This window comes from Trichosurus vulpecula, chromosome 1 (genome assembly GCF_011100635.1).
Source record: "Trichosurus vulpecula isolate mTriVul1 chromosome 1, mTriVul1.pri, whole genome shotgun sequence".
Lineage (NCBI taxonomy): Eukaryota > Metazoa > Chordata > Mammalia > Diprotodontia > Phalangeridae > Trichosurus > Trichosurus vulpecula.
The window spans coordinates 501301007-501318055 of NC_050573.1; the positions used below are offsets into that span (position 1 = coordinate 501301007).

The following is a 17049-nucleotide window of genomic DNA, read 5'->3' on the forward strand; positions in this document are numbered from 1 at the left end:
GCAGATGCAGAACTTTGAACCTGTCTTTGGAGAGATTTACTTCATTTTTCTAATTATTATCTATTACATTTTTACAATGTAAATAGTCTCGAAATGCTACTGAGTTTGTGGAAATACTAGATTATATCTCTAGAATGGTTTTTACCAGTATTTACATAAAGGTTCTATTCACTATCACTTTTAACATATACAATCTTCATTTGGCAGTTTTGTCATGGTTTTCAGGCAGTCCAGTAATTTTTAAATTATCTCTCCTAGATCTGTTTTCCAGGTCAGTGGTTTTTCCAATGAGATATTTCACATGGTTTTCCACTTTTTAATTCCTTTAGTTCTGTTTTATAATATCTTGATTTCTCATAAAGTTACTAGTTTCCACTTGCTCCATTCTAATTTTTAAGGCAGTATTTTCTTCAGTGGTCTTTTGGACCTCCTTTTCCATTTGGCTAATTCTGCCTTTCGAGGCATTCTTCTCCTCATTGGCTTTTTGGAGCTCTTTTGCCATTTGAATTAGTCTATTTTTTAAGGTGTTGTTTTCTTCATTATTTTTTGGGATCTCCTTTAGCAAGTCATTGACTTGTTTTTCATGGTTTTCTCTCATCACTCTCATTTCTCATCCCAATTTTTCCTCTACTTCTCTAACTTGCTTTTCCAAATCCTTTTTGAGCTCTTCCATGGCTTGAGACCAGTTCATGTTTTTCTTGGAGGCTTTTGATGTAGGCTGTTTGACTTTGTTGACTTCTTCTGGTGGTATGTTTTGGTCTTTGTCACCAAAGAAAGATTCCAGAGTCTGAGTCTGAATCTGAGTCCGTTTTTGCTGCCTGGCCATGTTCCCAGCCAACTTACTTGACCCTTGAGTTTTTCATCAGGGTATGACTGCTTGTAGAGTTAGAGAGTACTTTGTCCCAAGCTGGAGGGGTTGCGCTGTTGTTTTCAGAGCTATTTCTACACAGCAAGCTCTGCCACACCAGTGCTCCTCCTCCCCCAAGGACCACCAACCTGGACCAGACTCAGATCTTAAGCAGGCTCTGCACTCCTGCTCTGATCTGCCACTCAATTCCTCCCACCAGGTGGGCCTGGGGCAGGAAGCAACTGCAGCTGTAGTTCTGTACCTGCACCAACTGTGCTGCCCCTGGGGTGGTGACTGAACTGTGAATTCCTTTCACTCTGTCCCCCGCAGCTTTTCCCACTAACCTTTTCTGTTGTTTTTGGTGTTTGTGGGTTGAGAGAAGTCTGGTATCTGCCACAGCTCACTGATTCAGGGTGCTAGGGCCTGTTCCTCCCGGCTCCCGGTGTGGTTGGTCTGGGTGCAACCCATGCTGGGCTCTGCTCCGCTCCACTCCCAGCTCCAAGACCTTACCCAGAGACCACCCAGGCTGTCCTGAGCTGGAGCCCTGCTTCCCTCTGCTATTTCGTGGGTTCTGCAGTTGTAGAATTTGTCCAGAGCCATTTTTTATCGATGTTTGGAGGGTCCTGGGGGAGAGCCCTAGGCAAGTCCCTGCTTTCCAGTTGCCATCTCTCACTTGAAAATTTTAAAAGTACAACATGCTACCCTTTCCTCTTCCAACACCAAAACAGGAAAAACTGAGTTTTTAACTAAGTTTATATATTCACATTAAAAAGGAAGATTGAGGTGATTGCTTCAATAATTGAAGATATTTTCGTGATTCTAAGGTTTGTTTTGATGAAGAAGATAACCCTTGTGTGAATTTTTAAGTTTTTGAGTATCTGGCTGTCTAGTCTCTAGCTGCTGTTCTGTTTGCTGGAAATCAAATTAGGTGGAAAGATAGTTATCCTTAACTATACTCTGTCTTTATATTTTTTGCTTCTGCAGCTACCATTCTTTGTTTGGCAGTCATAAAATTGTTGTTCAGCCATTTTTCAGTCACGTGCAGTCATTTTTCAGTCATGTCTGATTCTTTGTGACCCCATTTTGGGTTTTCTTGGGAAAGATACTGGAATGGTTTGTCATTTCATTCTCCAGCTCATTTTACAGATGAGGAAACTGAGGCAAACAGGGTAAAATGACTTGCCTAGTATCTGAGTCTTCCTAACTCCAGGCCTGGCACTCTCCTCTTTACTATATCACCTAGCTGTGCAGTTATAAATTTGGATAACTCTATTTTAATGACCTGATTATGAAAGCAGAAAATAAACTATGGTGGCAGAGTTAATTGTGAAAGTATCTAGACTAATTTTTGTAGGTGGTTTAGGGTAAGGAGACATAGCTAAGATTCACAGAAACTGGCTCTCTACCTCTCCAGCATAGGTTTTGTGGAACTTGTGCTTTGAATTCATCTTGTTGCTAGATTTTTCTAGCCTCACCCACATTGAGTTGGGGATAGTCAATATGCACATATATCCAAATGTTGGTCCTCCTCTGGTTTTATTTTTATATGAAGGTGGGGACCAATATTAAAGGAGGAGGCCTAGGTTTATGTATCTACTTGTATAAGGAAGCCTGTAGTGGCAGAAATTGGAGACTATAAGGTGAAAATATGACACAGATTTTTTTTTCAGAAGAAATTGGGAAAGGCATAGTTAGACAACAGTTTGGAAAAGATTTGGAGATTTTAGTGCATTGCAACCTCAACAGTCAGTAGTGTGATGTTGTAGCCAAAAAAGTTAATGTAATTTTGGGCTTCATTGAGAGGCATAGCTTCTAGCTCTCTCGCTACTCTGCCCTGATCAGATCACAAATGGCATGTTGTGTTTAGTTCTGGGCATCTTCGAGTCCATCTCAGATCAAGATTGGCTGAAGAAACTGCAGATACTTAGTATGGAGAGGAAAAGACTTAGAGGAGATTTGATAGCTACCTTCAAATGCTGAAAGGATTGTTATGCAAAAGAGGCATCAGATATATTTGACTCCAGATGTTAGAATCCAGGAACATTGGATAGAAATTGCAGAGTCAAACTGAGCCTTGATATCAATAACAACTTTCCAACAGTTAAAGCTGTCCAAAAGTTGAATGAATTGCCCGAGGGGGTAGTGGTTTCTCTCTCATCCGAGGTCTCTGGCCACTTTTTAGGTATGTTACAGAAGAGATTCTTTTGGGACATGGACAAATTTAAAATTATGTGACATTGGCATGTTTAAATTATTTTTTTTTGTTAGGAACTGAACTTTTTTTTATCAACAAATACATTTCAGTATACAAATAATGGAAATTAATCAACATTTATTAATTGCCTGCAATGTGCCAGGCACAGAGTTAAGTGCTGGGGATATGAAAAGAAGCAAAAGACAATCCCTGCCCTCAAGGAGCTTACTACATAATGAGGGAGAAATCATGCAAGCAAATTATACAAAGCAAGTTATATTCAGGATAAATAGGAAATAATTAACAGAGGGAAGGCACTAGAATTGAAAGGGGCTGGGGAAGGCTTCTTGTATAAGATGGGACTTTTGTGGAGACTTAAAAGGAAGCCAGGGAGGTCAATAGTCAGAACACAGGAGGGAAAGTGTTCCAGGCATGGAGAATGACCAGAGAAAATGCCTGGAGCTGAGAGAGAATTGTTCATGGACCATCCAGGATGCCTATGTCACTGGATAGAAGAGTATGTGTCAGGGAGTAAGATAAAGGAAGATTGTATATGAAACCGTTAACTTCTATTACATAGTTTTTGGTTTTAAGATGTATATTAAATTTGTGAAAGACATCGTGGCATAATACAGAGTTGGTCTCAGAGCTAGGAATACCTGGGTTCAAGTCCCACCTCTGACACATACTGATGTGAGACTGAATAAGTGATTTGACTTCTCTGTGCCCTGGCATCTCTGTAAGTTGCAGAGAAGGTGCTGACTAGCATTGTTGGAGGGAATTTCTTTGGCATTCCTTATAATAATGAAATCACAGGTCCAGTCCTTATCCCTATCTTAAATTTAATCTGGTAGTTAACAACTGCCCTGCTTGTTTGGGTCCTCTTCTGAACTTTCTTCTGCTCTCTTTTGTGTATTTTAAAAAATGTCTCACTGAAGCTTTTCTTCTTTTGTACATTTTGTTACTACTTAGCTCTTCCTTTTCCCTGCCCTCCCTTGCAATAAGTGTAGTCAAATAAAAAAATAAAAAATCAACACATTGGAGCTATCTGAAAATGCAGGTCTCATTCTGTAATTCCAGGCTATCATATTGCTGCCAAGAGATGGGAAGTATCCATCAGTTTTCTGTAGTCAGAATTGGTCAATGCATTGATCAGAGTTCTGATGTCTTTCAAAGCTGTTTTTTTTTTATTACAATGCTCTGGCAACTGTAGAAATTATACTTTTGGTTCTTATCACTCCATTCTGCATCAGCTCATATAAGCCTGTTCTTCTGAATGTGTTATATTCATAATTTTTATGACATCATAATTCAATTAATCTACCAGAATTTGCTCAACCATTCCCAAATTTATAACCCACTTTGTTCATTGCTTTGTTAATTGCTACAACGAAAAAGCTCTGTTGTAAATATTTTTGTATGTGAGTCTTTTTTTAACCTCCTTGAGGTATATACCTAATAGTATTGCTGGTTCTTAGGAGAGGCTCAGTTTAACTACAGAACTTTTGGGGCAGAATTATTGGACTACTTCTTGACGTTTCTCTGTTTTAACTTACCCTAATAATTTGGTTTCAACATCATCATTCTACCAAAATCGCTCTCTCCAAAGTTACTAATGATCTCTTAGTTGCCAAATTAAATGGCCTTTTCTCAATCCTCATTCTCTTTGATCTTTCTGTAACCTTTGACATTGGTGATCACTCTCTCCTCTTTGATACTCTCTTCTCTCTAGGCTTTTGAGACACCAGCTCCTGGTTCTCTTCCTACCTCTTTGACTGTGTCTTCTCTGTCTACTTTGTTGGCTCCTCCAGCTCATGCTTTCTACACATGTGTCCCTCAAGGTTCTGTCCTGGGCCCTCTATACTACTTCACTTGAAGCTTCCAAGGATTTAATTCCCATCTTTATTCTGATGATTCAGAGATCTACTCATCCTGCCCCGACATCTCTGTTGACCTCCAATCTCATCTCCAACTGCCTTTCGCACATCTTGAACTGAATGTCCCGTATATATCCTAACTCAGTATGTCCAATACAGAACCAGTTATCTTTCCCCCCCGAGCCGAGCTCTTCCCTCTCTACCTTCCCTCAGTGTAGAGAAGAGCTCCATCCTCCCAGTCCCCCAGGCTTACAACCTAGGAGTCATCCTGGATTCCTTACTATCTCTCATACTCCATAACCAATCTGTTGCCAAGGCCTGTCCATTTCACCTTTGCAGCACTTTTCATATACCGCCCCTCTCTCTCCTCCGACTTGCCGCTACCCTGGTGCAGGACCCCATCACAGCACACCTGGACTATTGCAAGTCTTTCCTCATTCCGATCCATTCTCCATTTGCAGCTACTAAAGTGATTTTCCTAAAGCGCAGATCAGATCATGTCAACCACCCCCCCAAAAAAAAATCCCCAAACTGAAAACAAAACTCCGGGGCCTTCCTATAGCCTGCAGGGGCAAATACAAAATGCTCGTTGGCACTCATCACCTACCCTCCTTCCTATCTTTGCAATTTTCTTAATACCTATTTCCCAACGCGTACTCTTCGATCCAGCGACGACGCCTTGCTGTTCCGGCATTTTCTCCCCATGCCTAGAATTCTCTTCCTCTTCCCCTGGGCCTACTGACCTCCCTGGCTCCCTTTAAATCTCAATTAAATCCCACCTTCTACAGGAAGCCGTCCACAACTTCTCTTAATTCCGGTGCCTTCCCTCTTACTTATTTCCTATTTATCCTGTATATATCTTGTTTTGTCTATGTTTGCTTGCATGTTGTCTTCTCATTAGACTGTAATCTCCTTGAGGGCGGAGAACGCCTTTTGACTATTTTCGGGTCCCCTTCGCTTAGCACAGCGCTTGTTAAATGCTCGCTGACTTGACGACTCATGCCCCACGCAGAGCTGGGTTCAGGCGTGGAGGTTGAGCAATAATTAGCAATACTCTTCACAGTCCCCAAGACTGACCGCCCTAGCCCCATTATCTCTCTACCTGGGATAAAATGATCGGGCCGAATTCCGGGAATTTCACTACCCAGCCTCCAGGTAATGGATTTTTGACCAGAGATAACTTACGCGACCCCGGCCCTTCACCCCAAAGTCGGAAAGGCGGGGGGAAGAGAGCAGTAGCCAATCGGCTGCTCAAAGCGGAGGCAGCGGACCCGCCTTGCAGAGCTCCCGGAACAGGGCCGACCAATCCTGGCGGTCCGATCCCCGGCGGAAGGCGGGGATTGGCTCTGCCTGCGTCCCGTCTCTGGCTCTCCATTGGCCCGGCAAGAAGCAGCTGACAGGAGGAGGTGGCCAAGAGGCTGAGTGGAAGAGGATGGCTTCTCCGGCGGGGACCCAGCTGATTCTCCCCGAGACTCCCAGGTAGCCTGAGTACCGGTGCGCTCTGCCAGCTGGGCTGGAAGAACAAGAGGGGCTGAAGAGGAGAGAGCGGTTGTGGTGAGGGTGGAGAGAGTCCGGGGCCTACGGGGGGCGGGCTCTCCCGCTTTCCACTCCGTCTCCTGGAGCGCCCCCCAGCGGGCAGCAGGCACGAAGGCGTGGACAGGGGAGTGGGCAGAGCGGAGCGGGCAGCGCGCACTAGGGAGAGGGCAGGGGCAGCGGGCAGTGGACATGGGGAAGTGGGCAGTGGAAAGCAGGCCGCGTGGACAGGGGAATGGGCAGAGGGGAGCAGGCAGCGGGTACGGGGGAGTGGGCAGAGACAGCGGGCAGTGGGCACAGGGGAGTGGGAGTGGGAGTGAGAAGCAGGCAGCGGGCACGGGGGAGTGGGCAGTGGGAAGCAGGAAGTGGGCACGGGGGAGAGGGCAGGGGCAGCGGGCAGTGGACATGGGGAAGTGGGCAGTGGGAAGCAGGCCGCGTGGACAGGGGAATGGGCAGAGGGGAGCAGGCAGCGGGCACGGGGGAGTGGGCAGAGGCAGCGGGCAGTGGGCACAGGGGAGTGGGAGTGGGAAGCAGGAAGTGGGCACGGGGGAGAGGGCAGAGGGCAGAGGCAGCCTGCAGGGCAGCTGCCTCCGGCTGGGCTTGTTGTGGGGAGTGGAAGGAAGAGCCTGGGGAGGACGTGCGCTGCAGTCTGTTAAATCAGGAGGAGGTGACAAGATTGTGCTCTGAGAGGGCAGATCTCTTCTGCTTGCCCCTCTTCGGCACCCCCATGCACTTGCCGCCAGTGCCAGGGGCTTCGGCTTCGCCTCCCTGTTCTTATTTACCTCCTCCCACTCCCACCTTCTCACCCTCATCTCTTATCCCTGACACTTTCGGTAGCTTGTTGTACCTCCTCTACCTCAATGAATGAATAAATTAAAAAGCACTTATGAAGCGCTTACCATGTGCCAGGTGCTATGCTTGGGACCAGCTCGGTGAGGCAGTGGATAAAATGCCAGACTTGGAGTCTGAACACCTAAGTTCGAATCTTGCTTGACGCTTATTAGCTGTGTGACCCAGGACAAGTCACTTAACCCTTCCGTGTCTTTCATCTGTAAAAGGAGGGTAGTAATAGTACTTCACCGTACAAGCTTGTTGTGAGGATCAAATGAAATAATATTTGTAAAACATTTGTAAAATTTGTAGCCCAGTGCCTGGCACATAATAGGTACTATATAAATGCTAGCCACTTTTATCTATTTATTTACCAGCTTAGCTCATTTTACTAGATTCAGCCCAATGCTCTGCTGTTCAGGACAAAATGAGTTTACATTTGTAAAGAACTTTGCAAACCTTAAAGTATTATTTAAATGCTAGCAACTATTATTGTTATTATTATCAGCCCTAGGGATTCAATATAGCAAGACAATCCCTGCCTTCAAGGAGCTTAACATTTAAATAGGGTGGGGGTTCTTTACTTGGGGTCGGTTAACTTGTTTTTAAAAAAATAATTGCGATAACTAATTTAATATGTAAGTTTTCCTTTGTAATTTTGTGTATTTTACTTTGTTATATTTATTATAACATTATTATTATATTTAGTATATGTTATGTTTATTGTAAATATTATACTGAGTCTATAGGCTTCATCATACTGCCAAATGGGTCCATGACAACACACAAAAGGGATAAGAATCTCTGTAATAGGGGAAGACAGTACACTGAGAGCTGGACTTAGATAATAGCCAATGTTCTTGTTTGAACCCGGTTGTCTGGGCAAGTCACTTAACCTTTCAAGCCCTCAGTTTCCTTGACTGTAAAATGAAGGGGCTGGTCTCTATGACTTCTAAAATCCCTTGGTGTTGTAAATCTGTTATCTGGTGACTACATACAGCTAGAGTTGTATAGGGAAGCATGGCAGTGAGATGACCAAAAAGTAGCTGTGCTGGGCCTAAGACCTGTAGTAGGTGTAGTGAGAGTTCCCCAACCAGAGCCCCTGGTCATAAGAGTGAGAGTCCTCTAAGCATCTTGAGGCAACGACTGAACTGGGCTTTTTTCCATGCTGCCCACTCCCCACCCCCCCTTTTTTTATTGCCATCTCCTTGTACAGTGACATCATATATTGGTCTCTCTACCCAGCATGACTTCAAAATCATTACAGTTGAAGTAGGTTTGAAATGCACGGGAATACTTAGTAACAATGGATGATTTTTTTTTGTATAGTTTTTTTTCAACACTTTATTCTTTAGTTCTCTTCTCTGTGCATTCATTATAATCTCTTTTTATTAGAAAGTTTTGTACTGCTGTCAGTCACTTTGTGTTGCATTGTTATTAGATTCCTACCCATAAATTTATGCCATTGTGTGGGCAAAAGTAGTCCAGAGAGAAGAGGGAATTCATCCAACAGGCCTTTTCCACAGAAAGCCTTTAAGTAGGAGTATTTTTGGAATGTTTCTTTAGTATTGTCCTAATGCATACTAATGCTAAATACCTATCTTTAGAGTACCTAGAACATTTGGAAATTATACAATAGGTCATAGAGCACTGTAACTAATATATTTCCCCTTAAATTTTTTTTACAAATTAACTTTTTGTTTTTAAATATATGTAGCATGAAAAAAGCAGTGTCTTTGGTTAACGCAGTAGATACTGGAAGATTTCCTCGATTGCTCACCCGAATTCTTCAGAAACTTCACTTGAAGGTTTGTGTATTTGCTTTTGGCTAACTTGTAACATTTCCATTCCACTGCACTTTTGATTATATTTTAAATCCAGGGAATTTTTTTTAATATAGTGATATCATTCCTCTAGGTAAAAATAGCAAGATCTTTTATGGGAAGCAGTATTTAAAATTCCCATATAGGTTTTGCTTATTCTCTACTTCAATTCCAAGGGTGAAATTGTTGAAGTGGGTGGCATAAATAGAGATTGGAGTTTAGGACTTCAGTGATTTCTGCAATAGATTTACTTTGTCTTAATAGTAAAAATATTACTAATTAATGTAAACCATTATTATCTAACCCTTTATGATTTGCAAGCACAATCATATACATGCTGTTTTTTTTTATCTTTTTACAAACAGGCTTAGGATTTTTCTATCCTATAATTTTTTTTCTTAATGTGGAGCCTGTGAATTTTATTTTTTTAAATTTTTAATATTATTTTCATTTCATTTAGTTTATTATTTAATATTATTTAATTAATATTTAATTCAATTTTCAGTTCCAAGTTCTTCTTTCTGCAACCTCTCCCCCTGCTTCTCAATGGGTGACTCGTGCAGAAAGGAGAACTTGGAACTGAAAATATGATACCTCTTATACATATGGAGTCATACAAAATATTTTGAAATTAGCCATTTAAAAAAAAAGGCAAGGAAAATAAAGAGAGGAAAAAATATGCTTCAGTTTGTCTTCTGAGATCACCAGTTTTCTATCTGGAGGTGAATAGCATTTTATATCATGAGTCATTTGGAGTTGTGGTAGATTATTGCATTGATCAGAGGAATTACTAAGTCTTTCACAGTTGATTAATTTTACAATATTGCTGTCACTGTATAGATTCTTTTCCTGGTTCTACTCAATTCACTTTGCTTCAGTTTATTTAAGTCTTCCCAGGTTTTTCTGAAACCATCTCCTTAATCATTTCTTATAGCACAATAGTATTCCATCATGATCATATACCACAACTTGCTCAGCCATTCCATAATTGATATTAAGGAGAAGAGGGTCATTGACAGTGGCAGAGAATCCAGAGAACTCAGGAAAGATGAAGATTAAGAAAAGACCATTAGATTTGGCAATAAGAGATCACTAGTAACTAGAGAGAGCTGTTTCAGTTGAATGATCAGGTTGGAAGCCAGACTGGAAAGAGTGATGAAGAGAGAGAGGAAAGGAAATGGAGGTACAGATAGTAGACAGCCTTCCCAAAATGTTTAGCAGCCAAAGAGAGGAGAAATTTGAGATGATAGCTATTGAGGGTAGACAGGTTAAGTGGGAGGTTTTTGAGGATGGAGGAGATATGGGAAATAGACAGTAGACAGGGAGAGATTGAAGATTAGTGAGAGAATGGGATGATAGAGAGGACAATCTTTTGGAGATTAGATGGAATGGGATCTTGTGATGTAGAGGGGCTTGCTTAGCAAAGGGAAGGGCTACCTTTTTGTGTGAAAGAGAAATGAAGGAGGAGTTAGTGGTAGAAGGCATCTGAGTGATGTGAGATGAGGAGGAGGGGAAGTCTTGTCAGATGGCCTCTTTTTTTTTCAGTGAAAAAGGCAAGATTCTTAGCTGAGAGGTTGGGAGAGGTTGGAGGAGGGATGCAAAGCTTTGGGAAAGCTACTGTGTGGGAGGGATAGTGAATTGATTAGGAGCCATTAAAGGATTGCCTTGCTACAATCAGGGCCTAGTTGAGATTATGTAACATAACACTTGTATTGGGTCTAGTCAGCATGGCTTTGATTTTTTTCCACTTTTGTTCAGTATCAGGTGAGTTTGAGTGAAAGTAATAGATGGTAGGAGTCATCCAAGAGGTTTGCAAGCCAAGATCTGTGATAGGACAAGGGGACAAAGGACTCAAGAAAACACAACAGTGTAGTTGAACTTGTTCACAGAGATGTTGAGATGGGGAAGCTAGGAGAGTAGCCAATGCAGGGATGAAGGCCTGGGAAAGAATTGAGAGGGTTGAGGGATAGGAGTTTGCCGGGAAGATGAAGGACAGGGTTAGGAGATGTAAGGCAGAGGGAGAGGTGAGGTGACAACAGATTGTGATCAGATAGGGGAATTTCAAAGTTTATCAACATGGAACATTTTTGGGTATTGACAAGATCAGGGGTATGATTATTTCTGTGTATAGGAGGTAAGCGGGGGAGTAGCTCATGGAAAATGAGCAAGTTGAAGTATTTAAAGGTAAGAGTGAGGAAGCATTGGTATATATGTTAAAGTCCTCTAGTGTGAAAGGAAGAGTTTGAGAAGAGAGAAAGACTGTGAATTAGGTACTGAACTCATTAAGGAAAGAAGGATAGGGTTGTGGAGGTCTGTAGATAACAACTGCCAGAATCTTGATTGAGTAGTAAATGTGTATTGAGTGAACCTCAAAGGAGGGGAGGTTATTGAAATGATGCAGGTAGAGGGAGAACCTGGAAATGATAGTGGTGAACAAGGAGAATTCCAGCTCCCCCATTTTAGCCAGTGAGTTGGGGTATGAAAGCAACCAGTGCTGGAAAGGATTGCCATGGAAGCTTTACCTACATTTCCTCCCCCTCCTTCCCCCTCTCAGATAGGAGGGATCCAGGTCTCAGTAAGAGCCAGAAGATAGGAGGAATTGGAAAGGAAAAGGTTTAAGATAAAAGTAAGTTTGTTACCTACAGAGCAGTTTAAATTTGAAGGTATAGTATGTGAAGGCATGTGAGATAAAGTTGTGAAAAGAGACTGGAATCAGGTTGTGAAAAATGTTGAATGCCAGGCTAAGGAGTTGGAACTTTTTAGAGGGCAGTGGGGAAACCATTAAAGTTTTTTTTTTCATTTGGAGAGTTATTTGTTCATACTTTGGAAGGTTGTACTGGCACAGGGATGTGTGATGAATTAGAATGAGGAAAGACCAGGTACCAGAACACAGTTTAGTCAGGTATTGTCAGAGTTTAGGTAAGAAGTAATGAGGGGACAAACTGAAATGGTAGTAGCGAGTATCAGGGAGGGATAAGATGTGAAAAATAATGTGGTGCTAGCATAGATATGATTGGATGTGAGGCATTAGGGAAAGGGAAGAATCAAAGCTGACGTTTTTGAACGTGGCCAATTTGGAGAAGGATCAATAGAAATGTAACTTAAGAAGAAGAGTAGGTTTTGGGGAAAGGTGATAAAATTGGAAGGTTGATGGGCTTGGTTTTAGACATGTTTGACCTTGAGGTGCCAGGAGAATATCCAGGATGGAAATTTCCAGCAGGCATTTGGAAATTTGGGTCTATAACTGAAACAGAAGTGAGGCTGGAAGTACTGATTTGTGAATCAGCTATATAGAGGTTATTGTTGAAGCTTTGGAAGTAAATGAGATCACTAAGAAAAGAATGAAGAGAGACAAAAAAGAGAAAAAGGACTCAGTGTGTTATGAAGGCAGAGGTACTATTCTGGAGTGGAAGGAGGAAGAAGAACAGGCCACACTTTATTTTAAGAATATATAAATAGATCATATAAGGCTGTTTGGACTGATGCTGTTATGTTATGACCAAACACTACTGTAAAGTCACAAAGTTCTGCCATAAGATTTGACTGTCTATTTATAACACTTTTCCTATGGAATTAACTGTCCCTTGAAATTTCATTTTTGTGGAGCCACATAATACTGTTAGACAGAAATGCTTTTGCTTACTGAATTCTGTGCGAATAACAGAGGAGATAAGACCTTCAGTCCTTCTTTCCCTTCCTCCCTCACTCCTCCCCACTCCCCCGACCCCAAATATCTTCAATTAAAGCAATGAAATTGTCCCAGATAGTTTTACTTTAGTACACATCCTTGTGCACAGCTTGGAGAGTGGAATTTCTAATTTGCTGTTTTAACATAATTATTGTTTATATTTTAAACATGATTTAAATTGACTTGGCATATGTGAAAAAAGTTATTTTTAGAAGCTAAGTTTTAGAGCCATCCCTTACTCAGTTGTATGTTCCTGGGCAAGTCATAAAACATCTTTGTGTCTCAGTTTCCTCATCCGTAAATGAGGAATAAAACTTTTATTGTATTTTCACTGTTGTAATTTGGGACCTTTTTATTAGGGAGTGATATCTTCAGACTAATGGGATTCTTTTGAAAAGGCCAGAAAAAAGCAGTAGCCCACACATGTTGTTCTTAGCTACCTTAGCATCACTGTACCAACCAGACTAGTCAGGATGTATTATGTACTGCTGCACCTTGTGGAACTTCAGACTTTGTGTTGTCAATGGGAAATAAGAGTAGGATTATGATTACAAAGTATTCTTTTTTGTTGATCTCTGCCTCTGTGGAATAACGTTTTCTTTCCAGTTTGCACCTTCTTTTTAAAAGGCTTTCCTATCAAGTAGATAGATCTTTTGAAGGCTAGAGACTTGAATTTTTGATTGAATGCTAATATGTTGTTATATATGTTGCAGACTGAGAACAGTTTCAGTGAAGAGGAAGAAGAAAAACTCCAAGCTGCATTTTCACTAGAGAAACAAGATCTTCACTTGGTTCTTGAAACAATATCATTTATTTTGGAGCAGGTACTTTTATTGTCCAAAATTTTTTATAAAACACATGACTTGTTTGTTAAGGCAAGGTAAATGTATGTAATATCTTTATTGGAAATTACATTTGTAAGGAACAGGCTTAATTACCACGTTAATTAAGGTACCTACCTTTCACATATGGAGCCCCTAGGTTAGGTACTCCAGGCTCAAGGTATTTTATGGGTCCAAATCTACTTGAAATTATAGCTCACAAGCCTTTACTAATGTCTACTTTTTCTATAGTAAGCTAAGCTTCAGTTTATTTTTTTCCCAGTGATTTAATATTTTTTCCCTAATTACATGTAAAAACAATTTTTAACATTTGTTTTTCTAAAATTTTTAGCTCCAAATTCTCTCCCCCTCAACTTCCCCCCACCTCCTACCTCCTGCATTGAGAAAGCAAGCAATTTGATACTGGTTATACATGTGCAGTCATGCAAAACATATTTCCATATTAGCTATGTTTTAAAAGAAAACATAGACCAAAAAAACCCCCAAGGAAAACAAAGAAAACATAGGTTTTGATATGCATTCAGACTTCATCAGTTCTTTCTCTGGAGATGGATAGCATTTTTATAAGTCTTTCAAAATTGTCTTTGATCATTGTATTGCTGAGAGTAGCTAAGGCATTCACAGTTGATTGTCATGCAGTATTGCTGTCACTGTGTACTATGTTCTTTTGGTTCTGCTTGTTTCACTTTGCATCAGTTCATGTAAGTCTTTCCAGGTTTTTCTGAGAGCATCATGCTCATCATTTCTTATAGCATAATAAGTATTTCATCACAATCATATACAATTTGTTCAGCCATTACCCAATTAATGGACATCCCCTCAATTTCCAATTCTTTGCTGTCTTAAAGAGTGCTGCTATAAATATTTTTGTACATATAGGTCCTTTTCCTTTTTGTTTTTTATCTCTTTGGATACAGACCTAGTAGTGGTATTGCTTGGTCCAAGGGTATGCATGGTTTTATAGCCTTTTGGGTATAGTTTCAAATTGCCCCACAGAAGGGTTATACAGATTCACCAACAGTGCATTCATTTTTTTCCCTCATATCCCCTTGAACATTTGTCATTTTCCGTTTCTGTCATATTAGTCAATTTGGTAGGGGGGGGAGGGGGCTTGTGTGTGTGATAGTTCAGAGATGTTTTAATTTGCATTTCTTTAATCATTAGTGATTTAGAGCATTTTTTTCGTAGGATTATGGATAGCTTTGATTACTTTGAAAACTGCCTGTTTATATCCTTTGACAATGTATCAATTGAGGAAAGACTCTTATTTTTATAAATTTGACTCAGTTCTCTATATATTTGAGAAATGAAGTCTGCTGCAAATTTTTTCTCCACAATCATGATTACTAACTGTGTATTTCCCTCCATCCTATTTTCCCCTCTGTTTATCCTATTCTTTCTCTCCTTTCACCCTCTCCATCTTCCATAGTGTTTTGTTTCTGTCTTTTACCTACCTCAAATGGCCTTCCCTTCTATTACCTCCCCTCTCTCCCCCTCTTATCTCCTTTACTTCCTACTTTCCTGTGAGGTAAGATAGATTTATATCCCCAACTGAGTGTGTATATTATTTCTTCTTTGAGCCAATACCGATGAGAGAAAGGTTCAATCTTGCCCCCCTCTACCTCTCCTATCTTCCCCTCCACTATTAAAGCTCTTTAGTGTCTCTTTTATGTGAGGTAATTTACCTCATTCTACTGCTCTCTTTCACCTTCTCTCAGTGCATTCCTCTGTAATTGTTTTAGATAATCATCCCATCATATTCAATTCAAACCTGTACCCTCTGTCTATATACTACTAACTGCCTTAATAATGAGAAAGTTTTTAGGAGTTACAAGTATCATTTTCCCATGTAGGAATGTAAACAGTTCAAGCTTATTGAAACCTTTATAATTTCTCTTTCCTGTTTACCTTTTTATGCTTCTCTTGAGTTTTGTATTTGAAAGTCAAATTTTCTATTCAGCTCAGGTCTTTTTATTAGGAATACTTGGAAGTCTTCTATTTCATTGAATGTCCATTTTTCCTCTGAAGGATTAAAAACTCAGTTTTGCAGGCTAGGTACTTGGTTGTAAGGTCTTATATCCCTGTGCACTGGGATATTCATGGCATCACCAAACAGAGGAGCTAATTTGATACCAAAGAAAAGACTGGAAGCTCCAAGATTAATTATAGATAATCGTTTAATCAATTGGGTTACTTATATTAGGGGCCAGTTTGAGGTGCATGCGAGACAAAACAATCTCAATAATGAGTTGATCCCTGCAAAGATCCCAGAAAAGCCCTGTGGTAATTATAGAAATCAAAGGAGGAGGATTAATAGACTATCATTACATATGTCATTGTGCTAATGTTTTGATTTACTCCTTAGTACTGGGCTTGAGTTCAGAACCCTGGGCGTCAAGGCCAGTGCTGTTGGGTAGATGTCCAGGCACACATGGTCTTATACGGGTCACTGTGGCCTTGTTATGGCTTTCACCAATCAGGACCCCACATTCCCCCCCTTAAAACTGCCCATACATTCTTTCTGAATATCTTCCACAAGGTCCCCGAGGTGGCTCTATACTGACATTTTTAGGGCTTTTTTGGGTATAGCCAGAAGGGACAGCCCCATTCATAAGCATAAACTACAAAAGCACAGGTAGGAAAACAACGTGACCAATAAGAAAATGACCACAATTGTTACAATTTATGGGTGGTGAAAGAAGAATCAATGACATTTGGTGAGCTCAATTTCTGAACTTAGTACAGGCCACCTGAGTTTTTGAACTAGGTTCAGAGACAAATAAACATGGCTTGGGCAATTTTACAACATATTGGGGGTGATAGAGAATAGAATCAGTTACAAAATGAGATTAGAATAGTTTGATTTTCTCAATTTCCCTTTCCAAGGGGAGACTTGTCATAATTTTTCCTGACAAGTTAACGTAAGGACAATGAGCTTGACCGATCACAGCACAAGCCATAACAAAAATATCCAGAGCCGGGGACTAGTTTTCAGTGGAAGTTTACATGGCATCAGGGTAACTGAGTGAACTCAGTATTCAGATATAATGAAACAAACAAAAGACAATAACAAAAAAGTAGTACAATAAAGGCCATCAACCCACTCACAAATATCCATTTAATCAACAAATTTCATCTTGGAATTCAGACATCCCATGTAGTTGTCTGGTCTCTGGAACATCTTTTCTTGGGATAGTCTGGAAAATGTCTTGTCCTCAGGGGCAGCTCTTTAGTAGAATTGTTTCTGGTTCTAAGTTACTTATAGAGACTGCTCAGATGTTCCTGCTAAAATCTTTTAGAAAATGTATCTCAATACAAGTTAGTATAGCCTCTCAAATTTTACTTCTCTGCTAACTAGTTCATGTTGTAAAAATCAGCTGGAACCTTTATGGTTCTGATCCGATCAATAATAGA

At 40.6% G+C, this 17049-nt stretch overlaps 1 protein-coding gene and 1 long non-coding RNA gene across 2 annotated transcripts in view; one reads left to right on the forward strand and one right to left on the reverse strand.

Moving 5' to 3' along the window:
• The window catches only part of LOC118833051, a 20003-nt gene extending 13909 nt beyond the window's left edge, over positions 1-6094 (reverse strand). The window contains exon 1 of the long non-coding RNA XR_005009269.1: positions 6021-6094. This is a non-coding gene — a long non-coding RNA (uncharacterized LOC118833051). The remainder of the gene's footprint in view (positions 1-6020) is intronic.
• Positions 6095-6315: 221 nt separating this feature from the next.
• Positions 6316-17049, forward strand: part of COMMD10 (COMM domain containing 10) — a 238957-nt gene continuing 228223 nt past the window's right edge. Inside the window, exons 1-3 of the mRNA XM_036742848.1 lie at positions 6316-6397; positions 9000-9090; positions 13507-13617. Coding sequence (XP_036598743.1) covers positions 6351-6397; positions 9000-9090; positions 13507-13617 — 249 coding nt within the window. The 5' untranslated portion in view covers positions 6316-6350. The remainder of the gene's footprint in view (positions 6398-8999; positions 9091-13506; positions 13618-17049) is intronic.